The sequence below is a fragment of the Perissodus microlepis genome, chromosome 6 (genome assembly GCF_051167445.1).
Source record: "Perissodus microlepis isolate ML-2025 ecotype Zambia chromosome 6, ASM5116744v1, whole genome shotgun sequence".
Classification (NCBI taxonomy): domain Eukaryota; kingdom Metazoa; phylum Chordata; class Actinopteri; order Cichliformes; family Cichlidae; genus Perissodus; species Perissodus microlepis.
Window position 1 is genome coordinate 29805737 of NC_140466.1, and position 26426 is coordinate 29832162.

The 26426-nt window shown below is 39.0% G+C and overlaps 1 protein-coding gene across 1 annotated transcript in view; it reads left to right on the top strand.

Moving 5' to 3' along the window:
• The window catches only part of mad1l1 (mitotic arrest deficient 1 like 1), a 62267-nt gene that overhangs the window by 11438 nt on the left and 24403 nt on the right, over positions 1 to 26426 (top strand). Inside the window, exons 10-16 of the mRNA XM_084931900.1 lie at positions 1702 to 1788; positions 2585 to 2729; positions 6865 to 7005; positions 7851 to 7907; positions 9982 to 10073; positions 10270 to 10360; positions 21471 to 21696. Coding sequence (XP_084788026.1) covers positions 1702 to 1788; positions 2585 to 2729; positions 6865 to 7005; positions 7851 to 7907; positions 9982 to 10073; positions 10270 to 10360; positions 21471 to 21696 — 839 coding nt within the window. The remainder of the gene's footprint in view (positions 1 to 1701; positions 1789 to 2584; positions 2730 to 6864; positions 7006 to 7850; positions 7908 to 9981; positions 10074 to 10269; positions 10361 to 21470; positions 21697 to 26426) is intronic.

Genomic DNA, 26426 nt, shown 5'->3' on the forward strand with positions numbered 1-26426 from the left:
AAATTTGGTGTGGTGGTGAGCAATGTTGCCTCACAGCAAAGAGATCTTGGATTCAGATCCCCTTCGGCCAGCTGGGGCCCTTCTGTGTGCAGCGTGCATGTTCTCCCTGTGCCTTCCCCTCTGGGCTCTGGCTTCCTCCCATAGTCCAAAGACGTGCATGTTAGGTTAATTGGTGATTCTAAATTGAGCATAGTTGTGAATGGTTGACTGTCTCTCTGTGCTAGTCCTGTGACAGAGTGGCAACATGCCCAGGGTGCACACGAGTCTTGTCCCTCAACAGCCGGGACCCTAACATGGGTAAGCGGAAGAAAATGGATATGCGTGTGTATGTGAATGTGTATGCAGGTAGTCTTTGTGTTATTTTCATCATACTTACATTTAAGACATTATAGGCTCTAAATGATCGTTGTCATTGCCTCCAGTTTTCATGTACATTTTATATTTGTCTGAAGTTTTTTGAGCTTGAAATGCTGTTTGTAATAAATCCTCACCATCCAGTTTTCACATGGAATACTCTTGTCTGCCTTGAAGTTGGTGTGCACTCACAGTAGGGAATCCGTAGTGCGTCAAAGCACATTTGACCCCCAAAGTCCATTATGTTTAACTAGTGTGACCGTTTCAGTTAAGCACATCAAGCCTTGGCCCACTTTTTAGGAGGTGAGCCCAGGCACGGTTCAGTTGGACTCATACAGGGTACACGTTGTAGTGTAATCACTAACCGTGTAACACTTCCTCACTAACACCCTCTCTCGTGAAAATCACCGTGCTAACTAATTAACAAATCTATAAGGTACGTGAGGACAACGTGTTATTGCTTAAAAAAAAAAGGTTACAACTAAAGCACATAAAATCATGAACCTCATTTGTTGTGCAAGAATGCGTTTCAAAAGCAAGTGTCTGCCTGAAAGAGGGAGAGAGAGTAAGCAGGGGATAAGATGCTGAGCAACTGAAGTGTACTCTGGCCCCGGATCGTTAAGTGTTAGCGCAGGCCAGCAGGCGAGGGGAGAGGGCGGACAGTCAAGCTTGGGCATGGTACAAAGCAATTGTGTGAGTACACCCTTAATCTGCCTTCTCAGCCTTTTCTGTTCATATCCCTAATTTGTCAGTAGATTGCCTAATCATGGCACACAAGCCCAGGTCAGGTCTCTTGGTTCTAGTATGTGAAACATGTAAAGCAGATTGATTTCATTGAGGAAAAGCAACTAGCCTCCATCTGTTGATATTTCCAGGTTTGTTGGTTGAATTGCTTAAGCTGGTAATCTTCAGTTGCTCTGAAGAGTAAGCTACATCCTCTGAAAGTCTCTAGTTTTGCACTAAAAGTGCTGTGGAGCAAAATTGCCCAATCTTAAGCCCATTTCACAAGAGGTGAGATGTTGGCTTTTAAACACATATGTGGCACATGCATTGCTGCCTTTTCACCGTCTGTTTTGTAACCCGTCAGTCTCTTCCACCGAGTGAGTTTGTTTTGTAGAGCAGTGACCAGTATTTACCCCACTGTCCTCCTCTCATCTCCCCCCCTGCTCCTCGTGTCATTTTATTTCTGAGCTCCCTACTGACTGGCAAACAAAAGACTGTGGAAATGCCGTCGTGTTCATCTATTCTGTCCTTTCTGCTTTCTCAGTCGTATCAATTTTTCATTGCGGGAGTAAGTGTGTGTACACATCTGTATGCTAACTGTTCTGTGCTGTGTCTTGTCTGTAGGAAACCCGAGGATCTGTCCAGGGAGGTGATTCAGATCCAGCAGAGAGAAATTGCTCTGAAAGAGCAGAACTACACACTCAACAGCCGGTAATACACACACACACACACACACACACACACGCACTCGCTCGCACACAAAATCCCTTTCTCTCTCTTCAGACCTATTTCTCTCATTCTGTCTGCTTGCATGCCTCTCTTCCCCTCATGTATCTATTAGAGCATATCTCTGAGAAGTCCTTAATTGTCACAAAGTTAATTAAACTGGTCCTGATTCTGATAGCACTCCTGACAGTAACCACTGGTGTGTGAGTGTGTGTACGTGTGAGAGATTGTGAGTGCGAGAGAAGGAATTCACTAATTAAACTTGTCCTGTTTAGACAGAGGTGATGTCTATAGGGAGGGCTGCACACGCGTGCTCTGGTATATTCGTGCTGCAACTCAGTCCAGCTAAGAAAGCTTTCATTAGCTAACAAGCGTTCCTCTTCTGCTGAGCGTATTGGGCTCATTATGAAGTATTAGAAACAGCAGAATGGGAGAGTCGTGGGTGTGGGAGGGGATGGTGATGGGAGCTTGTGGTGTAATTATTGCCCTTCGGCATAATTATTGTCCTATTGATCAGACCTGGCACAAATCTCTGCTGAAAATAATTTCTGGACCCTTGTCTGGGATTTTTTTGGTGTCAGTCAGGTAAGTCGTCTGTGAGTCTTATTATAAATTGACTATAAATTGCCTTTCTCAAATTGTCAGACTGTTCTGCACTAATCAACCTCTTTCCTTCTTTCTCTCCCCTCTCTCTCCCCTGTTATTAACAAACACACACATACGTACGCACGCGCACACATAAAAATTGCTTCCCACCAATTCATTTATTCTGCTCTGTCAGTGTGAGGAGTGTGGAGCGTTCACAGTCTGAGCTTCGTGCAGAGCTGACCCAGCAGCACAGCAAGACTCTGGAGGAGCAAAAGAAGAGAGAGGCACAGGACGCTCTTGTCCGTCGACTGCAGAAGCGGGTGCTGCTGTTAACCAAGGTACCTGGCGATCAGCCACGCACTCTCAAACACAGAGAAGTATTCATGCCTTCAAACATGACCTTTCAAACATCACCCAATGCGGTAATTTGACTCTAAACACTCAGTGAACACAGTAGCCAGGTAGACTTGCAAGGCCAGCATTGAATTCTTAATCTCGCCTTTACGCCTCTGTCCTGCTAATTGGCCACCGGGTGTCACATGACTCCTCCATCTGTCTGTCTTGCTCCCCCCCCCCCTTGCTCTGCAGTTCTTGAGAAGACCTCCCTGTAATATTGATTTCTTGATGTGTGTAATTCCCGACGTTATCATGCTCAGTCTCTCACCACACAAATCACACACATGCACACACCACCACCATAACTAGGCAGGATTAAAAGGATGCTAACATTATAGCTCGGTGAAAGAATTTTTTTGCATCAAGTTTTCACAAAAGTGAAATAAGTAATTGTTATTTCCCAGCCAGTCACAGCCTATTTAAAAAAAAAAAATCCATTATAGTTGGTGTTAAGTTCTGAGCTTTTAAACGTGAACTGTTTAAGCTGTTTATTTATTCAGGCGCAGTCGCAGAACAATTTGTTTTCAACAATGCAAATATGCCGAACACTCGAATTACCTTAATGATTGTAGTGAAGTATATTAATGACCGTGACTCCAACCATATCTCCAACTGCCCAAGTTTATTTTTATTCATAATTTTTTCTTTATTATGTTTTTTAAAAAAATAATTTTAGGAAAACTGAGCTGTGATAATGGATTAAGTATGGTAGCGAATTAGCCAATACAGCTTATTTTTATGGCTTGTAATGTAGCCAGCAACCACTGATGTTACTCAGTTTCCTTCTTTCTTTCTCCTTTTTTTTAAGCTTAATTTTAAGGTCTAAGGCATTTTATATACTTTAATGACAAACAACTGAAAATGCCTTTTTTACTCAAATGTGTTGTGGTTTTTAGTTTTTGATCTTTACTGAAAATTGAAAGGATCTTTTTGCTCACCTAAAATTAGGGTATGCGTCATATAGCCTGAAGTCTGCATTGCAAAAACAATGTGAATGGTCTTTCATTATGTATTCAATACTTTTAAAATGAAAAATAATAGCTCATTGAGTGTGGATTCAGGGAAGAATACAAGCTATCTGAGGAATATGAAGAATATCTGAGCAGTTGTTTTTAAGTTTTTATAAAGGGAAAAAAAAAGATTAATCAGAGCATGTTTATCCATTTTTGAACTTTCCTCCAGGTGTCTTAGATGGATTTGAAATGTCACCCAGCCCAACTAAGAAATAAAACTCAAGAGAAGCAGCAGGTCCTCCTATTTGTGTATGTGGAACCAACAAAGTGACTGACAAAATAACTAAATTGTTATTTGGTTTTGATTGTCGTCAGTAGTTTGTATATTGATCAGCTAACCAGTTCATCAAGTAAATGTTTGACCTTTGAAGAATTATTTGGAGAAGAGAAGAGAACTAGTTAATTAACTAATTGCCCCACAAACCCTTGAGGTTCTTCTACTCTTTACTATGAAATGCAACATTTTGTCTTTGCCACAAGGCGGCATCTCCTTTAAGCCACCGTTGGTCTGGTTACTTCTTTTACCTTCACATACTTTAGTGGGACAGACTCCGTGACCCATTAAAGGCATGGCCAGAGCTTCACGCACTGGATAAAACAGTTGACACAAAAGCAATTTCAAAAAAAAAAAAAAGATGATGAAAACGGTAATGATAGTTTTATCATTCTGTCCACCCATTCCCTGTTTGTTTGTGTGTTTTTAAATTGAGAGTTTTTATCAGGGAAGAGGTGACAGATTTTTGATTAAGATTGAGTGAATTTCTTGGCACATTAATGGAGAGTAAACAGCCAAAGGGCCTGCTGGTTAGTACTGGGAGTGAACACATGCACACTGACCTCTAAACGTACTCATGTGTGCCTTTTTTGTATTTACTTCTGTTCATTCTGTCTTCCTATTTATCTTCTTTTCTCCTCTAAAGAGAATCTTGTAGGATGTATGAAGTCAATGGTTGTGTGTCGATGCTTAGCAAACTAAACTGCTGTAATGCATTTGACAGACTCATTTCTTAGCAGACTATCTTGATTTTGATCTGACTGGTTAGTTTTGCCATGGTTTGTTTGCAGGTAGTAACCAGTATGCTATTGTACAAGGATTATTATTGCTGCCCACTGTTGGGATTTGGGCAAAATTTGGGGTTAGGGTTATGGTCACAGGCGAGGGTTAAGATGCGTCCACACGCATGTCGCTTTGAAGCTGGTTCCCTAGGTGACCCTCTAATGTGTTACGTAGCAGGTCATATGCCAATCAACGGTATCCTTCACTCTTATTTGTAGTTGCTTCAGCCGCCGTCTGGAAGTTGAGAAACGTTTTTCTTCCACCTCATTCTCTTCCTCTTCTTCTCAACTGGACTGGAGTCAGTCACATCCATAAACACTCATTTATTCTCGATATTGTCACAGTGCTCATTGTCAGCAGATTTGACATGCGACCCTCTTGTCTCTGGACAGCTGACAACAAGTCAGCTAATCAGCAGCTGGTTATAAGCTAGCATTATGCCAGCTAATCTTCGGCTAAAAAAAAATCACACTTTCCTTCTGGTAAACAGTTTGATTACATTACACAGTGTACTTTAAAACTTGTGACATTTATTGCCTTGTTACATTAGCAGCTTTCAAGTGATGAAATGTATTACACAAGTGTAAAGTCAGTTTGACTGGGTCAAAGCATCTCCATAATGGCTGGTCTTGTGGGATGTTCCTGGTATGAAGTGGCCCACACAAAGGTCACAGAGTTCAGGATTCTGTCTCTGCCTTTTAATATGTAATTTCTGCTGCAGTGTCAGTGGCCACTCTAGAACAGATTTCATGTATTTGCACCTCATGATTCACAGAGTCAGCCATTAGTGACTTCTCACAGAAATTTTGCTACGTAATGTTTGGTTCTTAACTTGATTATCATAAAATGCCACCTGCTTTGCTTTATAGTGCACAGTGTACACTGACAGAGTCAGAAGGGGAGGAGTTGCATCATATGAACAGTGCTGACTGACAGTTCACTTCTAAGATAGCAAAGTGAACTGACAGCTGACCTCAGAGCGTTGTGCTTTTCCTTTCTCTCACAAGTATTCTTGACTGGAGTGTTTACAGGTCTCACAAAAATGTAGACGATGATTACCAATTATTATGAAGTGTTATTTAGATTAGCTTGTGTATTAAATTACTATAAATTAACAACGTTAACCTTTTTTTCTTCTCTAAACTATGGGACAGTCAATAGTCTTTTACAATTTATATTATATATTATATTATTGTATCTATATATTATACTGTTATAATTTTGAACATTTAATACCTGTTTTTGAGTGATTTCATTTATATCTAATCCTATTATTATTGCCTTTTTGATCCTCTATACAATGATCGTGCATTTATTAGGTTCCATTCACACACCACAACAGGCCATTGCAGTTTATTTTCTCTTTGCTTATGACTTCAATTTCTTATATGAACAGTAAATGTAAAAATCTCCGACAACTTTGATAGCTATTTGGAAACTGTATGTCAGTCCTGTTGACGCTTTAAAAGAAATATTTTTTCTGTTGAAGAGAAGCAGGTATGCCTCTGACTACATTACAGAGGACAAAACTTTTACTATTCAGCACATTAAAGAGGAGATGATGAGGAAGCATAATATAGGCAACACGTGCTCTTTATTTATTCTGGTATTCTTTGTCTACAAAGGCATTTTTCTTTGATTTGATTCTTTCAGTTTTAGAAATACAGATGAGCATGGGCACAACCCTAAGCTTCTCTTATCACAGCTTGGATAAGAAAGCTGTAGCTGCCTCATACTGTGTTACTGACTTATACATGCGTTTGATGGTCACCTGAACACAGCAAACAAAAAGAAACATAGTAACAATTAGAGAAAAAAAATAAGAAAGATGCTTTCTTATTTTGTTTTTTCATGCAGATACAGATAGACATTTACTATGTGATGCCACAAAATGTTAAAATTCCCACAACTTTTTCTTTTACTTTATTGGATACGGTGAAATTTGTTTATTAATCAGCAGATTTACCGTGTTACAGTGCTGTTAATGTGTAACGTTTTATGTTGCAGGAGCGGGATGGAATGCGTGCCATATTAGAGTCCTATGACAGCGAGCTGGCGCCTACTGAGTACTCTCCTCAACTGAGCAAACGACTCAGGGAGGCCGAGGACATACTGCAGAAGACACAGAGCCATAATGCAGAGATGGAGGTGTGTCTGCAGGCGTGCATAAATATACTTTTTTTGTCTTCTGCTCTTTGTTTTGTTTTTCAAAGTTGAATTTGAAAGTACTGACTTCCACTAAGCTGCCGACCAGATTATTATGCATGTAGCTGTTTGACACATGGCTCGTAGCTGAGGGCACAGTAATTGCATGCTGCTTAGCTTCAGCTGCTTGTTGTTTACATCCTCAATACTCTTGTTTAGTGGACAGACTGAAACACATCTACAGTGAAAATGGATAATACTGGACTTACGTTGCAGAGATTTTCACCCTTTTCTTTTAATTCCCTCAGTTTGACAGAATTGCCATGTTTAAGTGCAGAACCAGTTTGATTCTCTCCAGTTTTGCCCTTTTAAAGTTACTGCATTATGCTGTTTACACTGTGACTCACTTTTGAAAGAGATGGGCGAAATACCTTGAATTTCTCTACAAACCTTTTATTTTAATAATCGGCCAACAATCACTGTGAATTTGGCAGTTGCTGTGCTGAAACGGGAATCAGCACTAACCTAGCACCCCCTGCACTCGTAGTGTCACAGCTTGGCTAATCAAACATGAAGGTTAATAAAATGCAGCTTGATCTGTAAGAAAATGGAACAAACACAAAAGCTTCCACAACACACTGCCTTAGGACACTACAATACAAAATCATAACCCATGAAAGACCTAGTATTTTGGTTGATAGCAACTCATTTCTCAACAGGGATGTTATTTTGAAGTACTAACTGGCTTCTTTCCTTTGTTTTTTGGAGGGCTATTACTACATATCAGTAGGCTAGGGTCATTTTTCTTTTTGCTTCTACATTACATTTCTTTTGTCCTGTTAATTCAGGCTCAGCTGACCAAAGCGCAGGAGGAGACAGGGATACTAAAACTGCAGCTACAAACAGTAAGTGCACCGGCAATCCCGTTTTTTGGGTTGGTTTTGTTGTTGTTGTTGTTGTTGTTGTTGTTGTTGTTGTTGCAACATGCCGTTTCTATAAAAGGCACAGGCATTTTTCACCAGTCAAGTAATTAGCAGCCAAAGTATAAGCAGTATCAACCAGTTTGGAGACATGGATCCAAGAGCACAATCAGTCTATTTTTGCAAAAAGCGTTTGAGATGTAGCTAGCTAATTTCACATATAGCAGTTACAAAAAGATGATAAGAGCATAACCAGCATCTATGATTGTGCCATGTAGACTATGTGAAATTAAAGGAAAGTAGCATGTGTGTGCACCTTTGGGTGGCCACCAGTATCATGTGCCCACTGTCCTGGAGGCTCCAGGTTAATAATTGATATAATTAGAACAAGCGGGAAGGCAGACTTCAGTAGCAGGAGGTGGGAATCATGCATCTTTATGTACAATCTGTTGAAGTTACCTACACAACATGCATATATAACTCCATTTAATTAATTAAAGGACTTTGTGACTCTGTTCCAGTCTGTTGCAGTGAAGAGACATCTGAGCGTCAGTGTGTAGCCATCGATTTACTGGTTGATTTACCTTTCTGCCGTTACTGAATACCCCAAGATTTGGGCAGTGACTGAAAGAATAAAATCTCAGATACAGTGGCTTGCAAAAGTATTCGGCCCCCTTGAACTTTTCCACAATTTGTCACATTACAGCCACAAACATGAATCAATTTTACTGATGTGAAAGACCAATACAAAGTGGTGCACACGTGAGAAGTAGAACGAAAATCATACATGATTCCAAACATTTTTTACAAATAAATAACTGCAAAGTGGGGTGTGTGAAAAGTTCAAGGGGGCCGAATACTTTTGCAAGCCACTGTACAAGTGGAAATGAGCTTCATCCAAAGGTTTTCTGGGATCCCACTTAAAGATGAGGTCAGGGGCTCAGTCATTCAGTAGAGGCTCACAATAGTCTGTCTATACATCCTGACTAAGACTCCTCCTGGATACTTCTTAGGTGAGGTGTTTCAGGCATGTCCTACCAGGAGGACACCCAGGGGCACACTGGAGAGATAATGTCTTATGTCTGGCTTGCCTCACTGTGCCCCTGGAAGAGCTGGAGGAGATGGCTGGGGAGAGAGAGAAATCCTGTTATCTTTGTTTAGACTCTGGTTCAAACAGCCCAGATTCATGTAAGTGGTAGAAAATTGATGAATATAACCACCCAACCAGCTAAATGTAAGAAGAAAATGAAATATGGATGCAAAAGAATCTATGCATTTTTTTACACTGTCATTAAGTAATCTTTTAATGACAGTGTAAAAAAATGAAAACAGATGTAAACTTTAGCACATGTTCTTTTTTCAGTCCTGAGTGTGTCAGTACATTTAACAGGTTTATCTGTCAATCTTGGCATGTACATTTTTCTCAATTGAAGATTTTAGAAATGACAGAAAACTCTTACAGACAGAAGTATTCTGCTTTTAAATATAGTCCCGGATAATGTAGCGAGTTGGCAGGTGTGACCTGAAACCTTGAAACGCACCCTACGACTCTTTACTCATTCTATGATCTTCCTTCTTTTCTTGGCTCCTTGTTGCCGAGGTGACATCAACATAGCCATAGCAATGAGTATTGACGCGTGAAATCTACCTGTCTGGTATAGCAGTAATTACTTATCTGTCTTGGGAAGACTGGGAGTGGGGATGCACTGAGAGACGGGCAGATGCTGTCAGAGAAGGAGGAAAATTGGTGTGCAAATGGAAATGAGGGATAATTTTACAGACGAGAGCAAGATCAGAGGGAAAAAAAACAACTATGAGACAGATGGAATAGAAACGAGTAAGAGGTAAAAAGATCAGGACGTTGTGAAACAGAAAATAAGTTAGTGGACTAATGGTGTGTAAAGGATATATCTGTTTGTCTTGATGTCTGTGTCAAAAAGATAGCAGCCCACTATAATACAGTCTTCAGGATTTATCTGCAGGCAGAAGGTTTCTGCCAGGCACACGGCCAAAGGTGGTCTGATGATAGTACACCAGGATCATTTTCTTTGTGTCCCAGGCGGAGCTGGAGCTGGAGTCTTTAAAGAAGCAGCAGGCCTCTGCTACTGACAGCAACTCTTTACTGACCAAAGAAGAGGTCACCATTCTCAGGTGGGTTGACCTCAACTTGTTGCAATGAAAAATTCATGACTATACATATAAAGGATTAAATCACTAATGCCTCACATGCATGCCTGAGCAGAGCTGTACGCCTAAGATTAACCTGTTCACTCGGTGACATACATGGTCACATCTTTGCATGTTAGGCGTTATTAAACGGTGTATGTGCATGCATTTTTTTTCTCAGACAGAAAATTGAAGATTTAGAGAGAGAGCGGCAACGTTTGGAGGAGCAGAATAACATTCTGGAGATGAGACTGGAGAGACACAACCTACAGGTAGGCGCTTAAAGTTCCCTCCAACTGTTTTCTGTGATGGATTTACTCGTCTGGCACAAAGGAACCAATTTAATAACCCCAAGGGCAGCAGACGAGCCCGCATGACACTACAGATTGATTCACACAAACGTTTCACATATCTGACAGTTTTTCAAACATAATTGGACCCAGGTGTGACTTGAGCAGCATCCAATGGAAAAATCGCACAACCTGTGGCTGATTTGAAATCCTTCCTTTGTTGGTGGAAAGGATTACAATACACAGAGCATTTTGTGGACCTCCCTAGTGTTAGCTGCGAATGACACTGGCTAAAATTAAATTGGTAGACAACATTCGTGAAACATAAACACAGACACACACACACATTTGACTGTGTGCATCTAATCCAGCTGCTTTCATCTTCCAAAGTTATTTAACTCTCTTTTCCTGTTTTTTCTTTAAAAATGGTGCGTGCGTGCGTGCATTTCATCTCAGTCAGCTTCTCTAACTCCCCTGACTCATACTGTGCCAAACTAAGCCAACAGGGCACTTTAATGAAACGTGTGTGGGCAAGCGTGTTGGTTCCATTTAGCAGTGGGTTGAATGAAATCCATGTTTTTTCAAGCATGACCACCACCTTTAAGGCAATTGATGTGTGTGTGTGTGTGTGTGTGTGTGTGTGTGTGTGGGTTTCAAGGTTACACAGTCAATGGATCAGGTCAGTTCTTAGGAGCTAATTTTTATGACTCTTTCATGGTCTAATGCACACCAAGAGACCTCTACATCAGACTGACTGAGGAGATGAGTGACTGAATGGAGAACTATTTGAAAGAAGAAGTGAATAGCTGAATAAGGATGAGTTAACAGAATTGATTGCTCAAATAAACTGACATTGCATTTTTTTTTATTAGTATTATATCAACTTCCATATAAGATTTTCGTAGCCAGTCCCATTATTAGTGCCTTTATATTTAAATCGTACTGAAATACACAGGTGTCGATCACTTGGATGACCAGTGCAGTGAGATTGCTTTTGAGCAATTTAGCTATAAAACTAGTGGTTGTACCTTTAAAATCTTGAAACCAGCGTAGTGATCATTGAACACCCAAAATTAACTCTGAATAGATCAGTAGAAGTGAATGAATGTAATTTTTTATCTTACAGTTAGTTAAAAACTAAGCAACAACTTTTTAAACTAGGAATCACAATGACAGTGTATGAGCAGATATAATCCTTCTAAAAACGCCATACAAAGAGATTCTGGTTTTAGAAGTGCTATCGACGGAGTTATTATAGTCACTATCCTTCTCACTGTCACAAAGTGCTTGCTCATAGGAGGTTGTTTGAATGTTGGGGTTTTCTGTGTATTATTGTAGGGTCTCTCTACCATATTTATGTACTTATGTTTTTTTAAACATGTATTTTTTTTTTCTTTATTTTGATAATCAAGATTAAATGATACTGGGTTATTTCAGTCAGGATTGAGATCAGAGTCATTTAACATAGTTACTTATTAAATTTAGAAACGTGATGCAAACTGGAGAAGAAAAAAAAAAAAAAAGTTCTTCTAGAGGTAAATAAATGGGAAAGAAAATCAGGTGTTTGACACAGTGTTGTGTGGTTGGCAGTTGGGCTCAGACTAGAGGGTGTTTTTGACTGTGAAGTCAGTGTTGCTAGGCAAACACTCCAAGCTGCACACAGATCAGACAAGAGGCCCTAGCGACAGAGGACTTGCACAAACTGGAAGACTTGCATTCAAACATCAGGGAGCGTGATGGAGTGTTGCATCCAGTTAAAGCTTTATATTACACCAAAAATACAGAAGCATCGATGAGAGTTGATAAATATTGGTCAGTATCAATGCTGATATCGATAGATGTCAATTTATCACAAAGTAGGCTTATTGTTTGCAGTTGAACACCTATTGCACAGGCAAATAGAATCAAACTCTGTCCTCTCTGGACACAGCAGAGACTTTAAATGACACATACATCCAGCCCATTTTCATTAAACCTAAAGTTAAAGTGTAACACTTAAAAACACTTCTGTTTTCTCTCTTTAGACATGCTGATTGGTGGACTTAAAGAAAAATACAGAAGGGTGTGCATGTACTTGCACAAGTACTGGTTAAATGCTCAACAGCAATCTAAAGTGGGACAGATTTTTATAATAAAAACAATATTGATTTCATGCATTTATGAGAGCACAAGCTAAAAAACTTTTGATTGATCAGTTACTTGTTGTTTACTTGTTAACATCAATTTGCAGGATCATCACCCAATGGCGCAGCTGTAATTGGCCCTCAAAATCCAGTTTTTGCAAGGACTGTAGTACATTCCATATTATTTAGGGTTTAATAACTTTTTCAGTATAACGGCCAAGATTAGCCATTTGCTGATGCTGGTATTTATAATGGCCGATAAATGAAAATTAAAACAGTTAACGAGATAGGAGAAACACTTTTCAGCGAATGTCGGGAGTGTTGATGTTGCATAGAAACTTAAAGAAGTCCAGTCGATATTTTTTTTTTCTTCTTCTTCCCCCTACTAAGATTACCATGACCTGGATGACTGGGAAGCTACACAGACTTGATGCTGCATAGTTTGTCCACCAGAGGGCACTCTGCAGCATCTTTGGTGGCAGAGAGCAGAGTCAGGCAGAACTTACATAATTGTTTAAACAACAGAGAACAAATGTTATGGAAATCTGTTTGTTTTGTGTGCCTGAAAAAAGGAAAAATTGCTGATATCACATTGTATTTATTTATTTATTTTTTGGCACATTTTCAACAAACTCGAGCACCTTGTGTTCTGTAGGGACACATACATACTTGGCAATGAGGGTGGATGTTATAGCCTCTGAATTAAACCATAATATTTCAAGAATATTTGCAATAATGATATCTATGACAATATAGCTAAAAGTCCCGAGCAATATTTTATCAGTTGCAGGCAGCAGCATTTATTAGTGCAAACAAAATGAAGGGTATTTTCCATCCTTCTTTTCCAATGAGCTGCTGTCACTGATGACAGACTACATACTTCAAAGTGTGAACTATTGTCACGAGGTGCCAGGAGCAGCAGCATTATTGTACAATAGCAGTGACACAGTATTGTATCCAGTGACACAGCATCAGTCAAATGTAGGCACAGAAGTAGCCAGGGTAATGTTTTCTCTGAAAACGAAGTAAAAGTTTAACAGAACTGCATAACACGGCTTAACCTTGTAACTTTTTGGGAGCTGCACCATATTGTTACAGAATTAACTTTAAATTAGAAAATAATTGCTAGCTGGGATGTTGCATTTTGGGATGAGCTTTTTAATTAGTTGTTTAAAGCCCTTCTTTTCCACAGTTTGGACTGTCATTGACTAAACAATGTAAAATGCATGTTGTGTTTGCTGTTTCTGTCATATGGAGTGCAACTAGCAAATGCTTCAGCGATGGTTAGTTGAGTCATTTGTTTAGATTTGGATCACACATCCCCAGGTGCTAATATCTCTTCCTGGTGTGCAATCACAGCCTGGTTGTACTTGACATGCATTTTGACTTAAGTAAAATGTGTTGTTTATACCTTTTAGCAAAAGCAGTTTGGGGTTTTTTTGTTTGTTTGTTTTTGTGCATATTTTGCAAGTATTGTGCTTTGGCGGAGGTTGCTTAAGTACAGTGCTGTGTGATGGTTTTCAGGTACCCTTAATTCTTTTCATATTTTTCTTGGAAAAATGGAAAATGGGTGCAGTGATTAATTTGCAATTAATTTGCTTTATCAAAACCTGACAGTACTTTTCTGCATTCAGGTCAGTTCTTGTGTAATTTGGCTGATGTCAGCCTTCTGTGGTTGCTGGTCTTGCTAACTAATGATTTCTCTCACTGATAAAAGAGCCACCTTTAACACTGGGAGAATCAGAACTGCTATGCTTTCATCTCTTTATTTTTGAACTGCATTCATTATTAATGACGGCAAAAATATAAACTGATTACGTTATGTGCACCAGTTTTTCCCCCAAACATGCTGGATCGTTCATAACAGTGACTGTAGAGGCTGTATGATTTTTAGATAACCATCTGATTTGGAAATGGAGAGGGGCAAAACATAAACTTGTTTACTATTTTATATTTCAGTATAGATTTAAAAAGAATGTGCTGGTTATTATTTCATTGACTTTCTTAAGCCTTATTTTAGTAACAGTAGTAACTCTGAAATGTTCTAACAAAACCATCTCCAAGAACCTTCAGTGTTCAGTGCAGTTTTATTTTTAACATTAATGTTTTTCCAGAGAAGCTTTTAGAGTCCATGAAGGACTTTTCACCCGGTGTGTTCTGTCTCATCTCGAGTTGGCCCTTTTGTGGTTTCAGGTCTTTATTCTTAATGGGGAAAAATGATGTTTATTACCGTGTAATTTTGATTTAGTTAATGACAACAACAAAAAGGTCTGTGGTCTGTAATATGAATCTGTTCCTTAGTTTCCCTCACTTGTTTGTCTGCTAATATTTGTTCATCTCTCTCTTTTTCTTTTTTTCTTTTCTTTTTTTTAATTGATACATTGCAGATCATGGCAGTCGTAATGGTAGATTTGAAGGGTTGTACTTGATGCTTTGCTCTCATGCTAGTGTCTAAACAGAAATAATTGCATGAGGTTGCATAAACATAGTCTCTCTGTTGTGCATATGCTTACATCTGCAAGTGTTGTACAATACACAGCCACAGAAACATGATGTTTAGTTGTATTGTGTTGTTTTGATTTTTGTTTGTTTGGTTTTTTTTGGTGTGTGTGTGTGTGTGGGGGGGGGTTTGGTTTGGTTTTTTGAGGTGCTTCATTAACAATGCCTTTTTATTTATTAATTTAAACTGAATATAGGGTCTTACAGTGATGTTTTCATAATTTTTGACAGATGGACAGGAAATCTATTTAGAAATGCCTTTGGCACATTTGTAAGACTTTCACAACTAATTTTCTTGATATTCTTCGTGAATTTACTAAAACAGTTTAAGCTTTGCTGTTACAAACCCTACTAAAGGTCACATTGATGATATAAGCACCAATAACCTGGTGCTAAAAAAAGGTTCTGGCACCAGATTATTCCCACATATAACATCAGTCTTGCCTACACTTTCATCTCATAAAAAGTTGTTTCTGGGTTCGACCCTCAGCTTGGATCCGTTCTCTGTTGCATTTCCCTGTTTTCCCTAAGCCCAGATGGGTTTCATCCAACTGCTTCAGCTTCTTCCCATAGTCCAAAGACATTGTTGAGATTGTGATTCTTTACTGGACATTGATGTGATATAAATAGTATTTAGGATAAAAGACTGTTAGAATGTGTGGTTAAGTGTGTTCTTATAGTCTAAAGTGCTTTGAGTGGTCACTAAGATGAGAAAAATGCTACATAAATGAATTATAGCCATTTCCTGTTATCAATAACTTAAATAGATTTGACCAAGAAATTCAAGAAAAGCCATCAATGTTCAGTTTTTTAAGTAACAAAATAAATAAGAGCTGCAAGACACAAGAGTGGTCATGCAAAGACTTGGTTTATACATGTGGCAGAAGAGAAGATGACATTGTGCATTCTAGTTATTCCTGACAGCATCAATTCTACTGATCTGTCTACATGTGGGAGGTTTGATACTAAGGAGGAGCCTGTAAAGCTTGGTCTTCCATGTGACATGGTACTGCTCTGCAGACCTTCATGCTTTGTAGGCATGGCCCTCATCTCCTCTTGCTCATCCATGAATCCCTAAGGCCTGGGTCCCTATGGCATTGCCTGACAGTCATTCCTATATTAATATTACATAGAAAATTGCTGTGGGCCTGTGCACAGACCTGGTGGGGTTTTTTTTTTTTTTTTAAGACCTGCTCAAAGCCAGCTGAAGATATAGATGTGAGGGTGCTCTCAATGATACACACTTGATATATTATGACACAGGAACCAAGGAATCTGAATCAGTATAAAATATGGATGCAGGGCCCTGATGGGGAGAGAGGACATGTAAGTGCCTTAAACCTGTGTCATTTTGCAACCAAGATGGGACGGTGTAAACGCTCATCTTGGGGCTTCAGAACAGGACTTTAAAAAGCAATGGGTGATGTCACAGTATTTACTTTCATATTCTACACTGTCGGTGGTTACCTCATGGACACCTGTGGTTCTTGGAGCCCTTGATCTGCAGCTTCCTGGCTCTTCAGAACGACGTAGAATCTGCTGTTTGTTCTTTTCATGTGTCTAACCGTAACTTGGATAGGATTTTATCAAAGAATACCTGATTGTCCAAGCCTTACACTGGTAAGCCCATTACCAGTCAAAACATTCTTAGCGGAGACTGTGACTTTACTTCTCCTAACTCTGTCTTGAGCTTTCAGGCTCCACTTCATGTCTGCTTAACAACAGGGAGCCAATTTCAAGTCACTATCAGGACATCTGTGCTGCAGATAGCTCGTCATCCACAAATTTCACCCATTCAGGAATAACCATTGGAGTGGAACCTCCACAAAGATACAGCCCTAGTTCCCTCATTGCCTTTGAGACAGGGATATAGTACCTATTCAGCAACTGCTCTGAGTTTATCATAGCCTGCCTGTGTCACAGGAGGCCACACTAGCGTTTCTGCTTGCTGTGTTTGTTTTTCAGTTGACATCACACAGTTGTTCCATAGAAGCAGCAAGCCTCTTTTGTTTATTCTCAAGTTACTTGTGCACTTTGTTTTACTTAAAACCAAAGCTGTCCACACGTTAGGCATAGGTCAGTGCAGTGTTAATGAAATTCAGTTTGTGGTGGCCCACGTGACTGAATGAGCCACATGGGCCAGTAAGCTGTTGGTTGATCGTTCAGTCTACTTTCCTACCCTCATCTGTGGTCACAAGCTCTTGGTAGTGACTGGAAAAATGAGAATGCTGACGTGTCTGAGTTGAGTCATTACTCACACCGTGAAAGAGGCTGGTTGAGGTAGTTTCGGCATCTGACCAGGAGATGTTCAGGGCATCTCCCACTGGGAGGAGGTCACTGGGCACACACACTAAAGAGATCTCTTGAGAGCTTCTTGGAAGTGGTTAGAGATCTCTGCTTAGACTCCTGCCCCCAGGAGGCAGGGAGGGAGGGATGGATGGAATTTTGAGATGTCAGCTATCAGACAAAGTGACTTGCATCTTTTAATAGTGATTGTTCCAACAGTGGTCACTGAAGAATTAGAGAGGCAAACATGGGACACACAAGTTACCAATTCTTGTGTCAAATCTCCAAACTATCCTGGGTGGGTAGTAGTCGTGTGTACTGGTGCTTGTCCATTGGCAAGCAGGTGTGAGAGTGGATGGTACCAGGCAGCTTCTAGGTGTGAATGGTGGGTAATGAGTATTAACATTTTCCTCTCACTACAATCACACTAAAATAAAAGTAAAAAGAATAGAAATGGATAAGTGAAAACTGTTCCCTTTTTGTTCAAAAAATGTTACAATTATTTCAAATAAAGTCTTGTTCCACTCTTGGCGGATGGGGTGAGTGTACATCACAGTTCAATTTGATCTGGTCCTTAAAATGCATCTGATCTTCTGGACAGATTTTTTTAAAGGACAGAGCCTTTAGCCTGCCAATATCTAGACAGCAGCTTCAATCTATTTTCTGATAATGTCACTCAGTGGAAGAAGCCCGCCTCGCCAGCATCTCTGCTGTCTTTCCATTCAACCTCACTTTATCGGTTCGTGTGGTTTAAGGTTGATAGTACCCTCCACTCTCAAATTAATGCACACTCATCATTAATGTGTCACCTGTTCCATCAGTGACTCATGTGTCCCCTGTGGTTGGTGCTGTGTTGAGTATATAAGTGGATGTTTCAGCGCAATTTGTTCTGCATCTGTTAAAGAACACAGACTGTTCTTTGGACTTCAACCTCCCCCCCAAAACTTGTATTCTTGTCTTGTTCTCTTATTCATTCTTTCTTCCTCATACATTTGATCTTGCTCCGATGCTCCCTCTCTCCCTGCCTTTTGCTCTTTTTTTTTTTTTTTTAACAGACTGCACTCTGGTATTAGATGTGTTGTTATTGTTGTTCTATGAATAAGAGATATGTAGCCTCGAGCACTTAGAATGGCATTCTACCTTGCTGCACTGTAAATTATGTGTGGAAGAACAGGCTCTATAATATGCATGTAAATACGTACACACACACACACACACCAACTTACAAAATCTAAAGAACTGTAATATTAAGAAGCTCGCTTTGAAAACTCAGGCAATTTGGCTGTTTTCTGTTTTTGCAGCAATAAATGTATTTAGAATTTTTAATGAAATGGTGCACCTTTTTTCCTACTGAATGCAGACATGGATGCAGAATAAAGTGTAATATTACCTTTACTCATTTTGGAGATGATTGTCCTTTTTTTCAGGTGTTTTTTTTTTTTTTGTTGTGGTTGTTATTGTTTGTTTGTTTTTTTTAGATCAGAGGATCACACTTATTCACTGTATTACTTTTGTTATGAAATGTGAAAATGGCAAATAGATTCAGACAAGCAAATGGATGCCTTTTTAAAGACTTTTTCATTTTTTTTACTTTCAGTTCGATATAGGAGGAGAGTCAACCCAATTAAAAATAATTATGCCATTTGGCTTGCTTTGAAAGCAATGTGCTTGAAAGGCAAAGAGAAGTAACTTTGCTTTTGTTTTTTGTTTAGTTTAGTTTGTTCTTATTCTGTTGAGCAGTAAATTAAAACTTTGCCCTTCAGCTCAGTCCAGACATCCTGAAAGTGAAATATGAATCCACAGCAAAATCTTTCTAATTTACTTTAGCTTGACCTAAATTTTTAAAGATGACGATTTTTATTTATTTATTTTTTTGCTTTTTGACAGCATGTAGCTTTTGACTGCGTTTTTCGAAGTCTAATCTACATATCTGTCTCTTCCTTCCATTTTCTCTCTCTGGTTATCATAACGCACATACAGATGCAGCTTTAAATAAACTCTCTGTAAACAGATGTAGAACTTCAAAAGACTGAAGTTGAAGAAAATGAAAGGGCACTTTGTTTGGCTGTGACTGTGTGTGTGTGCTGTGGAAAAATACTTGATGTTAAGTACACACATCTACTGTTACTCAGTTCGAGAAATGTAATCGTTTCTTATAAAGTACATGAAAGAGTTATTTATGAGCTTTTCTGTACGCTTCATCCACTCTGGTCTTTCTCAACGCTGAAGGCAGTGGTACCCGGACACAGTTTGTTTTTCACCATGTTCTTTTATTTGTCCTTCACTGTTTCTCTTCCTCATATACTCTTTCTTCTTTTCTGTCTTTTATTCTGTAGTTTATTTGGCAACCGTCGCTTGGAGGCATATAGAATCTAATTTAGCCCGTAATCAAGAGCTCAGATAGGGGTGTGTACATGTTGTGAGCGTTCCTGTTTGAGTGTGTCTCTCCTTATATTGGCATTAGCCAGACCTTGCAGAGTGAGAAGAAAACACTGGGAAAGAATGCTTTCTCTTTAATGTGTCTGTTTGATATAACTGAAAACATTATTTCCTTATAGGGAAAGCTCACGTGAACGTCAAGAGCTTTCGATCACACTGTCAAGTATTTTTTTTTGTTTATGCTAACCTCCTCTCCCAATCTGTAATGTGAGATCAGTTGTAACCATTTCTCTCCATGTATAGCAACTGAAATTGGTTATAAAAGGTTTGCAGGGTTTTTCTTGCATATGTTGGTCTCACACCAAAGGAACATTACCAGGATTGTATAGTAAAATGTTTTTAACTTGTTCAGTTAGGATTTGTGTGTTTCACTCAAGCATTAAATGCATGTATTTGGCAAGGGTAAGCAACATAACACAGCCTCACTACCTTAATTATACATGGACAAATTGTGCTTACTTGAGTAGCAACCCCATCTGAAAGGCTCATTTTTGCCAGGAACTTGAGCAGTAACCTTTTATAACAAGACATTTTCAAATCACATGATGGCATCAGTATAGTGTTCAAAGACTTTGAAAGACTTTGACGTTCAAAGACTTTTGGCTTCATAATGTTTTGGGGTGTTTCCGCGTGTTAGAACATGTGTGGAACATTTTTTTTTTGTGCCTGTCCCATTTGGTTCTTTAGCCGTCAGAATTGTTGTCTGAAGACCAACAAGGATACGCAGTGGATTTACTTTGCCAAATGGATCATCACGGCCTTGCCGTATTGGTCCATTTGATCGACCTTTGTTGTTGTTGTTATTATTTATTTTATTTTATTTTATTTTCAGTTGTTACAGACGGGACAGACATGACTGGGGGATAGGAAAGGGAGAAAGAAAGATGAAGGAAAAGAAAATCAGAAGGGAAGAGGGACAGTGAGGAAGGGCACTTAAAAAGAGAAAGAAGAGAGAAAAAAAATCTCCTGGATCACCTGTTGAGAGAAAAAGAAGAGAAAACAAGCAAAAAAAACAGAGCAACATACTAAACACAACACCATCGCATTAATCTAGCTAAGTGTAAACAGCAGTAAATACTAAATATTGAATGTTGTTGTGCAGCACGCAGGACAGACAGCGCACAATGTATTCTGTATTCTCACAATGTATATTTTGTATTCTCTCCGTTTATTTTAATTTCTTATTGTTATTTACTTGTTGCTGTCAGTATTTTTGTTATCACAAAGAAGTTAATGATAGAAATCATTGATATTGTGGCTCAGCTAAATTAAGTCAATATTTGGTGTGGTAACTCTTTGGCATTAATAGAGCTATTGCTGCCAGTTTTCGTTTATCAAAGCTACAAAGCTGATCATGACTGGAAGTACACCGGGTTCCTTAAAGGCAGTCATTTTTAAGGAATCGGATTTTTCATGGGTGCTGCTGCCTGCACATCTAGGGCACTCATCGAACAGAGAAGAGACTCAGGCAGGGGAATACAACTTTCCACTCTTTGGTCATTACACTGCTGCATTTGTCACAAGGCATTCTTATTTTTCAGGGGAAAAGCGCTCTGTAAAAGAATATGAAAAGTCACTAAATCTGACAGAGTTGTTGAGTTGGCAACAGCGAGGTGAGCTGAAGCGTGATGATCACTGCTGTGAGTGAGGAATGTGAGGCGCCCTGGATGCTAAGATGAGATGGTGCATAAAAAATGTTCTGCTCTATAACTGATGGCTGTTTGATCTATGTCTCTGTGTCTCAGGGAGACTACGATCCAGTCAAAACCCGTGTTCTCCACCTCAAAGTGAACCCCGCCGCCATTGCCAAACAAGAGCGCCAGCAGGAAGTGGAGGCTCTCCGGCAAGAAGTGACACGGCTCAGGGATCTTGTACGCTCTTTGCAGAGTGGAGGTGCTGTGGGGCATTCCCGGGATGACACGCACAACCCCAGCTTCAGCCTTAGTTTGGCTCCTTCAAAGGAAGTGTTGGGTAAGATGACACAGAAGTGTGACATCAGAATAAGAGTGAGCTATAATGTCATTCAACAGCAAACAGGGCTTAAAAAGTAATAGGTAATGTCTAGAAGTCAAAGGCAGCCAGTATACCATCATTAAGAGTGGAATAATATGATTGATGGCTGTTAAAAGACAATTACAGTAATCTGAGAGGAAATAAGAGCATGACTGATAGTATGGGTGTCACTAGAAGTCAGTATTATTCATATCCTCACAATATTCCTTAGGTGGTAGGAGGAGGACTGGGTGACCTTGTTTATATATTTTAAGGTGAAATTGCAGATCCAGGTTTCGGATAGCTGATGTTAGATGAATGGATAAGGGGCCAAGGGAGGGTTTGATCCATGGATGAAGCTTTTCTGATCCGATGACTAGATTTTCTCTTTTTAATTATATTGTTATATAATGTTATAGTTAACATTAGAGGGGAACTGGATATTTAGACAACATAAAAAGTACAGATTTTAAAGGTTGTTAAAGGTCCTCTTTACATGTAGACTGATCCAAAAAAAGAGAAAAGCCATACCCAACAGTTGCTGCTTTCTAAAGGAACATGTTGCTCTTGGGAACTGCTTCATTGATATTTTGGCTCAGAAAGTCTCTGTCCTCTTAAGTGTCTATATGACAGACTGTTAGAGGGAGGACGTGCAGTTATGACAGGGTTAAATATGCATTTGGAGCTCAGGACAGTTCACTGGTAAAAGTCTGTTGGCCAATTTGTGCTCAGCGCTCTGTGCTCTCTCTGTCTGCCTGCTGCTCGCTCACGGTCTCAATTTTCTTGGCACTTCTTTTTTCCAACTCCCAGCCTTCTTATTTTTTTCTCATCTTTCACTCTTGTCTTTTCTGTCATCTTCTCCTGTTCCTGACATGTTCGCTTCTCTGCCTTTTAATTTCTTATGATATGAAAATTGAGTTTGTAACAAGTAAGTTCAATTTAAACTCTGTGTAGATAAAGCAGACCTAGTGTGTGATATCTGTCCTTATTGCAAGACCTGGGTCAGTGCAATAGAAAGTCTACAAACTTATCAGAGATCAACAGAAACGTTTTAATGTCTATAAAATTATTTAACAACATTTTACCCCATGTAGTGTGTGTCTTTACCCTGCTGTCAGTAGTGGTTCAACTTCACTGTAAGCTTTGTGTGTTCAGTTAAGAAATTACCTAAGCAACATTACAGGAACAATACTTCATGTAGCAATTAGCAGCAGGTAGAAAATGTTTTCCATTTTTAATTACATTTAATTAGTAAAATTTACTGTCCAGTTTTATACACCAGCGGTTATTAGTTCTGCCGTGGGTGTTGATGATGAGTTTCCACATTTTTGCATTTTTCACACATTAATACTGGACGATTGTGATGACAAAATTTAAAAGTAAGTTTAGAATTAGAAAAAAATCAGGGCTTTAACTTTTTACTCTTGCTGTTACAAATTATTATTTCATTAAATACATGTTAGCTGGGAAATAAACTTTGATGATGATGATGATGATGATGATGATGATGATAATAATAAGTAATCATCATCATCTTTTTTATAAGTTGTCTTGAGCAGTAGTTCTAGGTCTTTATAGGTCTTTCAAAGTTTTTCTTTGGACTTCGGATGCTTTTTCATTCATTTTCAGTCCAGTCCTCGTACAATTTCAGATGAATGTTTTTTTTTAGTTTGTTTCTTTTTGGTTTCTTAAGCCACTTAACACTAACTGTGAATCATTAAAGCATTAAAAAGGCACCTAACTCGAGGGGTAAATCAGATAACTTTGCAAAGAAGCAGTTTTAAATTTACTTTGTTATTAGCAGCCTGTCGCAAAACACATTATTTGTACCCATTTCTTAATGAAAATCTATAACAGTTTAAATATAACCTCCGCACACTGTCTCACTTAGCTTCATCAGGTACCTTTATCAAGTCAGTCAGACTGAAACATTGTGATTTAATAAGTGTCGTAGTGGTTATCGAGACAGTATGCACGAGTTGCATTTTAATTGTTGTGGAACCTTTCTCTTGGTTCATGTGTGCAGAGATTTTTTTTTTACATTTTATTTCAAATCTATGGAAACTTTAAATATTACAGTTTGAGAGGTGTAAAATATAGTTTTTTATGATTCTCAAAAATTATTAGCTGAAAACTTATCTCAGCAAAAAGCAAGTGGAGGCCAGAAGAAGTGGCAGGCATAAAAGTATCATTATCTGAAAGCCACGTCTTTAGAAAAGGTAGTAAATGGGTAGGAAAGGCTGACGTATGGCAAATCATACAAGTGGGCAACTGGACAACTTTTCAGCATGATGATGATCCTGAATAGAAAAACACACAGTGGAACACTATCAGTCATGGATGGGCCTCCCCAGAGGCCAGACCTCTACATTATTGAAGCAGTGTGGGATCATCCTGACAGAGAACAGTCCTTCAAGAAGCCTGGGGAAGTATTCCTAAAGACTACTTAAAGAAATGACAAGAAAGCTTGACTAAGAGAGTTCAGGCTGTGTTGAAGAGTAAGAATAAAAATGGTCGTACTAAATATTGATTATGCATGTTTGCACTTTTCAGTAAATCGCTGCTCCTATTTCCCATTTCCCTTATATAATGATGTGAGGGGTGGCTCAAGACTTTTGCAGATGTTTTGGGACACTACAGTTTAGTGTAGTTTTTGTTTGTTTTTGCTTCTGATACGAGTGCAAATTTTAGCAGTATTTTAGACTGAAAATGAGAGAAGAAAATATATAAATAAGACGCTCCCTATGCAGCTGACAGCCTTTGAGCCATTATGTACACAGACCTGTAGACGCCAATCAAGACTGAAATACAGAAGTCACCAAAACTGTAAAAGTTTGTGTGAAAAGTATTCTAACTAATACTCGGATTTAGTAACTCAACACGTACGTTGACACATTTGTGTGCCCACTTGTACGTGTTTGTCTTTGCGATTGCACAGATAACGACATGTCCACATTCCTGTGTGTCCACTTGTCTGCACGGAGAAGGAAATGTATTGGTTGCTGCAGCCTGAGAATTCCCAACCATTTTCAGGGCATTTTGATGGCTGTCATAAAGTGACAGTTTTGTCACATTTCTGAAGTCTTGAAACAGTATTTAACCGCGGTGACTGACACTTGAGAGGAGCCCAGTCACCCAGGAGACAGACAGGCACGTAGACACTCACTGGCAGGCTCAGTCCCAGACTCTTAAGTTTATACTTTCTAGTCATTCACTTGTTTAATAATGACAGATAAAAATGTAATCGGCCAAGCTATACGCTATGAAGAGGAGAATGATGAGTAGAAATAATTATCAGTCGCAGCAGGGTTAGAAGTTATGGGAATAAAAACTCCCTGACTGCTCTTGAAACGACGCATTATGGTGTAAGAGAATAGAGAGTTTTGACTGACTGATGCTGACTGTAGAGAGAGAGGAAAAAAGTGAAAAGGACTGGTTGTTAAGTAAGGTATAACCCTGAACAATGTAGGTTCACATTTGAGCAGCAGAAATGCTTTTAACCTTTAAAAAAATCAGTAGCAAACACCAAGCTTTTCAGAGGCGTTAGGTAAGCATTTTCTTTGCCTGGTCACATCATCTCCCCCATCCATGTGTTTTTGTTTTTTTGGTTAATAGTCTTTACGGTGCTCCTGTCTGCACTCGTTTTTTTTGTTTGTTTGGTTTTTACATTTTCTCAGATTTGCATACATCACAGTGTTGAGAAGATTTGCACAAATATCTACAAAAAGTAAATATTTGCCTCTTTGTGGTTGTTCCTTTCCCAGCTCTCCTTTTACCACTTGTGTACTTACAAAATATTCATGGCTCCACATTTGCATCTATATCCTTTTTAACTTTCTCTTCTGTGGTGATCACATTGTAAATAATTACCTCCACAACGACTCATTTTTTCCTCAGACAAACTAATTTCTCTGACTTCTCAAATCAAGTCTCCAAATTAAAGTAATTATCCCAAATTGATTTTCAACAAATTAAAGTCAAGCCCCATTCTGTTTCTCCCCTTCATGATTATCTCTGCTCCCAGCTAGGAGATGCAGCTGACTGCTTCAGACGCCACCGTGCTCTGCTTTATAGTAGTATGTAGACCCTGAGTGAGCAGATGGATTGCTGTGGGGTAGAGATTGATATCATTCACAACTTTTTGATGCTGGTATCTAGGGGTGTCACGATATTTAGTAGTTGGTACCAAAAACAGTAGATGAGTACATGATTCTCTACACCCAGTTTGATACCAGTTTATGTTGCTAAACATAAACGCCATAAAATCTTTAATAAAAAGTTATTTTAACTAACTGGGAAACTTTAAATTGGTAAAATTATATATCACTGATGGGAGACAGGCAGCAGTGTTTGGATGATTAATGTAACTACGGCTGTAACATTAAATATTTATGCAACATTAGGCATTGCTAATATTTTAGCTTATGGTTCATCAATGATTTCATTCCATCCATCTCAAACTAAATAGTAATGTATTTGTGCTCTATACCATAAGAAGGATAATACTCTGATACTCTGAATGTTGATGGATGTTAAATTGAAAGGCATTCACAGATCTAATTGCACGTCTTCCTCTCTTGGTCTGAAAAGCAAAAATGGAAATGATTTAAATATTGCCTTTTGGGAATCAGTTATCACCCCCTGGTCATCGCCCTCAAATGTTAAGTAGTTCCATGCTAGACTCTCCACTGGACTCTTTATCTGATTCT